The following is a 9,236-nucleotide window of genomic DNA, read 5'->3' on the forward strand; positions in this document are numbered from 1 at the left end:
GGAGGGGGTAAAAGAAGAGCCAGGTAGATCGAACGAAAATTCTAATGGAAAAATACGTACGCACAAAATAGTCCTAACACACACATGTGGTGTATGAGTGTGTAACAACGATAGCGTGTAACGAGGGGTAGAGAGGGTGGGTGGTCGTTTAGAGGATAGTAGGCCCAGTAGCATCTGCGTGCTCTCTTTCTCGCAGTAAGTTGCAGAGAAAAATCTCATAAGCAAGCAAGCTAGCAAACGCCTACCTTAGAAAGAGAGAGAGAGATAGAATAATAACGATGGGGAAAAAAAAAGGTAGTGGGGAAGCGTAACGCGGGACGGACAATCATCGGGTCGCGCATTCACAAATAATCCTGCACCTCCTGTCCTGTGGAACCTAACTCGCGCAAACCGAAATAGTGGGGGAATAACGCACGAGTTGTCGGAACAGATGGCTCATCTGTGATTGGTCGACGGCCCGTGACCGGCCGTCCCCCATTGGCGAGCGCGCGGGGCCCCTGGCCCCGATTGGTTCGTCTACACGTGCAGGCCACCTGCATTTGAAATGGTGGGAAGGCGTATATAAAAGGCCCTAGAGTTCCCCCTGCCGTCAGAGACCAGCTTGCAGCTGAACTGTTTTAAACAGTTGTGCTGGGACTTCTTATGAGTTAACATCATCATCAATATCTTTATTTCTTTAGTCAGCTATTTTTTTTTTTTACCTTTGCTCGGTCTGTTAACGAAACCATTCGGCGGAGAAGTTTTTTTAAAAATATACGTAGTGCCATACGTCAAGAAAGGGGAAAAAGTTAGTGTGTGAAATAGTGTGCAGTGACATTAATATTACGTTTATATCAAGGATTTATTATTTAATAATTATTCCATTGATTTTTAATAACATTTATAAGCTTATTTAAGGTATTATTTTATCAGTGTGAATGAATAAGTAATTCTGGTTTTACGTGCAACTCAAAATAATTGGATTAACTGGTGACTGCCTTCGCGGTATATCAATTACCTGCGAAGAGCATTATTATTTTCACCAAAAAACGTGTTGCTTTTCTCCAAGGCCCAAATATGCTTGTCGACGAGATGCCTCGTAGCTTCGTTAAGAAAAATAATAGTTATAGTCACTGTCCGCTTAAAAAGCGACCAGTGCTTGTTGTTATCAACGAGGATGTTCCTAAATTGATCAAAGGTTAGTTTCGTATATTGCATAATTTTCTATTTTTTTCATTCGTACGAACAAACATTTATTCGCATAATATTCTTTGTATTTATTTTTTTACTTTTTAAATAAACGTGATTTCATATTGATCAGTCTTTTGTTCCGGTATTCTTCAAATAAAATATTATTTCCATGAACGGAAACGTTAATCGTCAGTCGAAATATGCATATATGCATAGTGCGTAGTACGATAAACGATTACATTTTTCTGACTTGAAAATTTTCGTAATAAATCATGATATTAGTATAATTTAAATTTTTAGAAATCAACAATTATCTCTTAAACATATACAATCTGATTGTGAGTCATCCAATTTTTTCCAATACTCAATTCATATTAATTCAGAATTCTTTTTCTTTTTCTTTTTTATGCAAGTGGCAATTAATATATGCATTTACGTATACGTGTTTACGTTCATCCTATGCTGATCATGTATTTTTTAATATACATTCTTTCGTATATGACAATAAACTTTCCGCACGCGTATATATATATATATATATATAAATACATTATATCAAAAGGTAAAAAACATTAAAAATTCTTTGCGAATATTCGACCAACGTGTTTAACGTCCATTTGATTTTTCTTAAACAGAAGAAATCATTGACGTAGTAACGGATGATGTTTCCGAGCCCGAAAATTTGAGCACAAAACCAGAAGATCTAAGTAGACACGCCGAGCGTCGTTTAACTCAACTACAACCACAACCACAACCACAACAGCAACAATTATTACAACAGCCGAAACGACAACGAGAAGAAGAAGATGAAGAAGAAGAAGAAGAAGAAAAACAACATCAGCAGCAGCAACAGCACTATTATCATCATCATTTTCCTCCTTATCATCAACATCTTGAATATCAACAACTACTGGAACAACAGCAACATATGTTGTCGGAACACTTAGCCCAAAATTTTCCATCAAGAACACCATCACCTCCAACGAGGATACGATCACCTTCACCAATCTCATTGAAATCTGCCTCACCATCGATGCATCATCATCTTCATATTCTTCACCCGGTGAATTTCCATCATCACAATCATTTCCCAACAAAAGCAATCACGCCGCCGGCTGGTATAGCACCAATTCATCCTGTCGCAAAGAAAGCACGCGTAGAAGTAATCCAACATGAAAGTTCCTCATCAACGGTGATAACAGGTACAACAACAACGACAACGGATACGGGTGCGGATGCGGCCACGGGTACGACTAGTGGTGGTTCAGCCACAACAGTTTCAGCTAATACTGGACCGCTTCATTTCATGGTTAGTAAGGCATCCTTGGAACCATTGAACCTGAACACTCCAGTCGAGCCATCAGCTCATTACGCGACACCAACGTGGGCTCATTCCGCACCTCTGTATCCACCACACTATGTACCCTATCCCGCAAATTACAGATATCATTCCGGGGGCCAGGAGCTTTATTCACAATTTCCTTTACCAACTTATTCACATACATTCCCGGAAGATACTACATCAGTATCGCCACCACCTCACATTGCTTTGACCTGTCCAACAATCCAAAGACCAATTGCCAGGAGTTACAATCACTGGGCTAATCCTGATCAATGTGGTCTTTCCCCTACTAGTTCCTTAGAATCAGGATCTCTGAGATCACCTCCACCGATCACTCCTGAAGATTTATCTTCTCCAGGAAGTGAAAGTGGAAGATCTTCTGCCGGTAGTACTTCATCTGGTCCAACAATTGGCAATGTCAAGATTCATAAAAACTCGTCGAATTTATCATCTTCGTCTACTACTTCTTCATCATCGTCCAATAATACTCCAAGGCATCAGTGTAGAGGTTGTGGAAAATCTTATTCCACGTATTCGGGATTAACTAAGCATGAACATTTTCATTGTGCCGCAGCTGAAAAAACTAAAAAGAAATTTTCTTGCAAATCGTGTGATAAGGTTTACGTTAGTCTCGGTGCACTTAAAATGCATATCAGAACGCATACCCTACCATGCAAGTGTACAACCTGCGGGAAAGCGTTCTCGAGGCCATGGTTACTTCAAGGCCATATCAGGACTCATACCGGGGAAAAACCGTTCAGTTGTCAGCATTGTAATCGCGCATTCGCCGACAGGAGCAATTTACGTGCTCATTTGCAAACGCATAGCGAGGTTAAAAAGTATTCATGCTCGTCTTGTAGAAAAACGTTCAGTAGAATGTCTTTATTGTCGAAACATCAGGAAGGTGGTTGCCCTGGTATAACAGTAGCGATAGGCTACGATCATTTATAAATAATAAATGCCGAAAAAAACCGAGAATCTTTGTACGTTTCACAGAGATCTTAAAAACGTATATGAAATAAACAGCAAACAAACGCGTTTTAATAAAAACCGAATTTTCGCAATTGTGAAAGATCTCTCGGGTTCGCGTCATTATTTTTTTTTTTTTTTTTTTTTTTTTTTTTTTGAGATATATTTTTCGTATCCGACAGTGCCTTTTTCGGGAATACGCCGAATCGAAAAATAAATTATTAACGAAAGACGTAATTTTTTTACATTTAAACTTCGATTAAAATTCGATTAAACGAACTTGAAATTTAATCGAAGTCACCGGAGACTTTAACGAACGGTCGCAAATGATATATTTCCGTTCATATTATTTCAACGATGATGATGATGATGATGATGATGATGATGATGATGATGGTTATGATGATGATGATTCGCAGTTTACTTATTTCTCTTTATCTTTATATTTACCCTTTGTATCATCTAATCATCTATCGACAAATTTAAATCGATCGCCGAAAAATACGATCGTAAATATTTTTTAGGTTTTTTTCTTTTTTCTTTTTTTTTTGTTTATCACTCGTTCGATTAAAATATTAATAATTATTAATTCTTCTTCCATATCGTTAATTTCATCGACCGTCATTCGTTGTAAATATATTTCAAGATTGCGAGTAAGCGGAGTGAGAATATTATTTACGAGTGTGTGTGTGTGTATAAAAGAAAAAAAAGAAAAAAAGAAAAATATCGATGTGTTGCCCGTACGTACGCGTAGGGTAGCGGCGTACGCTTGTCTCTCTTACTTGCAGAAAAATTGGTCAAAGGGTTAAACTCTTGCTTGTACCATTTTTTTGTCGATCACGAAAATAAGAGGAACGGGAAGAAAAAAAAAAAAGCGTTCAAAGTTACCGCTCGACGCGGTTCCCCGTGAAGTCGCCGTGCCATTTTATTTCTTTTTTTTCCCCCCCTTTTTTTTTTCTCTATTTCTCTTTTTCATTTTTATACATTTCCTTCATATTTCTTTTTTATTTTGTTTATTTTAATTTTATATTTGTTCGATCGAAATTTTGAGATCTAAAAAATCTAAGGTAAATATATATATATTAAAATGTTGCATAATATTTGCCAAATTGACTGAAAAAATTGGAAAATAATAAGAACGTGTGTTGTCATTTTGCAGGTTGGTCAAAAGTAAAACATTATAAGGGCTTATAAGTACTTATCGGAAGGAATATAAAATATTCTAATTTAACATTGATCTTATAAAATCAATTCTTCCGATATAAATGAACTTTTATTATTTATGAGCATTCGATATCTTAAGGAATATCAGTAATTAATTGGCAATGTATTGTATGTAGACGAAAAAATTTGCCTGAAAAAAATACAACGAATTAATGATTGTCAAGAGTTTGTACATTTGTTTGCTTTGTCATGAATGCATGTGTAGAGCAGTGGTGTTGTTAATTTATATACGCGCTATTAAATAATATTTTGTTTTGTTTCGTCAAAGTGCCATCGACGACAAACCAACGTACCACTGTATATAAAATAATACGTTTAACGATTACTTTATAGGACAGAAAAAAAGAAAAAAAGAATAAAACGAAATAACGATATATTTTTAAAACGAAACATTAAAAAAAAAAAATAATTATTCATCGGCCGACGTCAAGCGGTGCTAGACGGCGTCGGGTTTAATTATATTTTCCTTCTCTATTTTTCTTACTTACTTACTTTTTTTTTTATTATTTTTTTTAATCTTATTTGTTCTTTTCTCTACTTTTCCTATTATATTTTCTCTTCTTACGTTTATCCGAATTTATATATGTTACCTTTAAAACGAGTATAAAATTTGTTAATTCATGGAAACAATAATAATCAATTATAAATTGATATAATAATAAAATACTTTTTAATATACTTTTTTCTCTTAAAAAAAGCTTTATTTTCATTCGTATAAAATTTATGTTTCTTTTTACTTTTTTGATTTTCATGAATTAAATTAATTATACACTTTTAATGGTAACACGTACACCGCTCACTTTCAAGTTACTCGAAGAAACTAGTCATTGTATCATATAGTATACGTAACTAGAACAAGAGCGACTCGCTATTCGGGAAAAAAGACAAAGAACAAAGTATCATTATTCGTCTATGAAAGATAAAATAAAATGAAATAGACGAAATGAATAATGTCGTGTGCTTGCAAAGCAGACGAGTCGATGTTTTGTTGATCATTTTGAACGCAAAAGATGAACTAAATGTTGCTTGAAATGCATAAAGAGCCGTCGTCCCGTTTAAATCCGTCGTGTCTATTATAAAAATAGATCACCACTTTCGGGGGCGAGTACCACTATTTTCTAGTTCTGTAAAAAAAACAAAAAAAAAATTAAAAAAAAAAATAAAAAAAGCAAATACTATTAAGATATAAATACTGGCTATATATATATATATATATAGAGATATTTTATATGAAATAAAATGATATAGATCTTCAACTTGAATGTTATTTCTTTAGCTTTTTTTTTTGTCTACTCTGAATATTATCCCATCATCCTTTCGTCCAACGAAATTTCATTTTATTTTTTATTACTAAAAAAAGAAAAAAACCGTAGTAAATAATATAAATAATTTTGTTAGAATTATTTCAAATCTATCTCATACAACACACATTAATAACAATTTATTTTTTCGGAATTATTTTATGATGAAGAATAAAATAATATGAAAAGGGAAGGTATCATTGAGGACAGAAATATTGAACGATTCTCGAGTAAGTTTTGAAATTATTCTTTAATCTTAGGATTAGAAACAATTTTCCCATGATAAAAGTAAATTCTATTTTATTATTTTGTTTGATATTCAAAAGAGGAACGAGATCGAACGGGCACGTTTTAAAATATTTCTCGTTGTACGACACGTGCGTATGCAACAAAAGTAATTACATCTATTCGAAAGGTATAAGTTGGTTGCTAAATATTTTCAACGAGAGTTACGGCTATTCGATATATACTCACGCGTATTCGTTGAGTTTGTTGGAATCGAAAGGGGCGTAATAGTTGCGAGATCATAATTAATTGATACAGAGATTTGATCTACATAATACGCTTGCAATAATGTTTAACTCGCGTTAAAACTGATTTCTAAGAAATATTAATCAAATAGTTTGGCATAAATCAAAATCGTATTAATCTATCTGACTATATCAATCTATTTGTGTATATCGAACGAGAAACGTTGAAAATCTTGTTAATTTCATTCGATTTTTGTTGTTGTTATCCTAACCGTGGTGGTTACATATTTTAACACTTTACGATACACGAGACAATTCGGATAGTCTCATTAATGCAAAACATAAGATTTATTGTCAGCATAAACGTAACTTCATACGTTTATATTCATACGACGTAAGTATGTAGGTACATAAAATAATATCGATAGAGGATGACAGGACGTCGTAAACGGCTACCCATATTATACGTTGGAAAATTACAACGCAACTAACCGACGACAGGTAGTTTAACATAAAATAAGCCGTAATCTTTCGCACGAGTTACATTTGGGCACGCGAACGAACGAATGATGATCAACGATCCTCAATTATTCGCTTTCGGGATCTTTTAGATGGTGGTGTTGGTGGTGGTGGTTGGTTCAAAGGTGCAACCAAAGGAGTTAGAATTTATCTCGCTTATATTCACGCACGCACATGTTTGTAACACCGCGTAGAAAGCGGTAAAACGTGACACACAATAGACTTTTAGCAAAGCAAACAACATATGGCATGAAAACGGTGCTACGAAACGCATTGAATCGTTTTCAACACACCAGGGCAATGGGCTACCTGCACTACGTATTTAACGTGCATTTGTCGATTCAATCAGCCGTGCCAGACTTTTCGTTAAGAAGAGGAAAGGAGAGGAGAGGGGAGAACTTTTTGTTCCGTGATTTTTCGCCCATATGGGTGCCTGCAGTTACTTCCACAAGCTGCATCAGTATCGACAGATATTCTATGGAAAGACAGTTACATCTAACGGTAATTATGAACAATTTTCTAATTCTATTTTATGATTTATTTTATCTTCAAAATAAATATCATCACATATGCAACAGAGGATGCATTTTATTACTTCAAGGGGGTATATCTACCACGTTAAAATAAGTTAGAAATATAATATGAACATATGTACAATGTACCTTCGTTTTTCAGTTATAGAATGTGTTCTAAATATCTGTCCCTTAATCCCTTAGTCATTCCAACAAAATGAATGAGAAAACATTTGATTATCTACAATTCTACGTTCAGAAAAATTTTCTTTCTATAATAAAAATATCTTTCTAACTTTCACAGCATTATTAGGTTTACAACAGACTTTAGTAGAGTCTTCCTTGATTTTTCAAAGAATAGAAGACTGATTTTGGCATTCGCATTATTTTAAATCAATGTTAAGTAGAATCAATGGTAAAAATCGTATTTAACATGGACAATTGATAATAGGATAATTTATATTCGATGAAATTCTTTTTTAAACGAGAGTCCGAATTATTTTCACGAAGAGAAATTCAATTAGTAATGAAATCATTTCGGTAGAAATATACATATATACATATACATACCATGGAAACCTAAAAATACGGCATAATCGAGAATTCAAGGCACGTTCGAGAATATCTTCGTTTGACCGACAGGTGTTCTCCTTTTTTCGAGTAGCAGACGAGTCGAATCCACGATAGCTATGTGTATCCACGTAGTACGCGACATACCAACTTGAACGAACACGAGGTAAGAAAGTGTGGAAGCAAAAGCTACCTTGGATCCTTGGGCTTTTATGGTGAGTGGTTCGATCGAACAGGTGCGTTGGTACGTTCGTACTCTCGGTTTAAAGCTTCTATTCTATAACACGTCTCGTCTTAGTCCTATTTACGAATGAGTAGTATCCGGACTAAGTATTTACCTGCAAATACGTATATCACCGTCGTTTGTGCTTTAATAAAAAAGAAAAAACACAAAATAAAACTACGTAAGAGGAGTGTGCGTGCAAAAAATGCTAAAAACTACGACAAAAGATCGTAACGTCGCAACTTCCGTCCTAAACTAAATGAGATCTCATGTCAAGAGTCCACCGTGATTTTTTGGTACAATGGGATAAGGGGTCGAGACCGAAAAAAAATATATATATATAAAGAGAGAGAGAGAGAGAAAGAAATTTCTGCGAGTGAATTTCTGCAATTCACCTTCCTTTTCTTTACTTTTCCAATGTAGAACTATAAAAATATCATACAATCAATATTTAACAATCGATTCGTATAATAGTTTTTGTACCTGTTATAGACAAACAAACTATTCATCTATAATATATCCAATACATAGAAAATTGTATTTTTTTGTCCTTTATCCCTTTAAAAAAAAAAAAAAAAAAAAACAGAAGTCTGAAATTGATTTTAAAGTAAAAAGACATCTATCGAATAACCCATTGTTCACGTTAAATCAAGATTTATGATGGAGAAAGTAAATTGGAAAAGAAGAAATGTCCCAGCTTCAATGATTCTCCGACTAACTTTAACAATGAAAGGAATTCAAACCGACTGTCTTGTTAAAATTTAACAAAATTTTACCTCTGAAATAGAATGATTTGTGCTTAATACAATGATTCCTATACAATTTTAAAAATAGAAAAATATTTGTAAAAAAAAAAAGAAAAAAACAATAAAAAAAGATATAAATTTGGTCTCCCTCCCTCTCTCTCTCTCTCTCTATTATTTTTATAGTTTCTTT

At 34.1% G+C, this 9,236-nt stretch overlaps 1 protein-coding gene across 1 annotated transcript; it reads left to right on the forward strand.

Moving 5' to 3' along the window:
- Positions 1-774: 774 nt before the first annotated feature.
- LOC106787682 (transcription factor Sp9-like) lies at positions 775-3,594 on the forward strand. Its single transcript, XM_014750250.1, has 2 exons — positions 775-1,177; positions 1,806-3,594. The coding sequence occupies exons 1-2, from the start codon at positions 1,057-1,059 to the stop codon at positions 3,461-3,463; spliced, it is 1,779 nt and encodes a 592-aa protein (XP_014605736.1). The 5' UTR covers positions 775-1,056; the 3' UTR covers positions 3,464-3,594.
- Positions 3,595-9,236: the final 5,642 nt, after the last annotated feature.

Source organism: Polistes canadensis, unplaced genomic scaffold (genome assembly GCF_001313835.1).
Source record: "Polistes canadensis isolate GaletaPanama2010 unplaced genomic scaffold, ASM131383v1 scaffold_110, whole genome shotgun sequence".
Taxonomy (NCBI): domain Eukaryota; kingdom Metazoa; phylum Arthropoda; class Insecta; order Hymenoptera; family Vespidae; genus Polistes; species Polistes canadensis.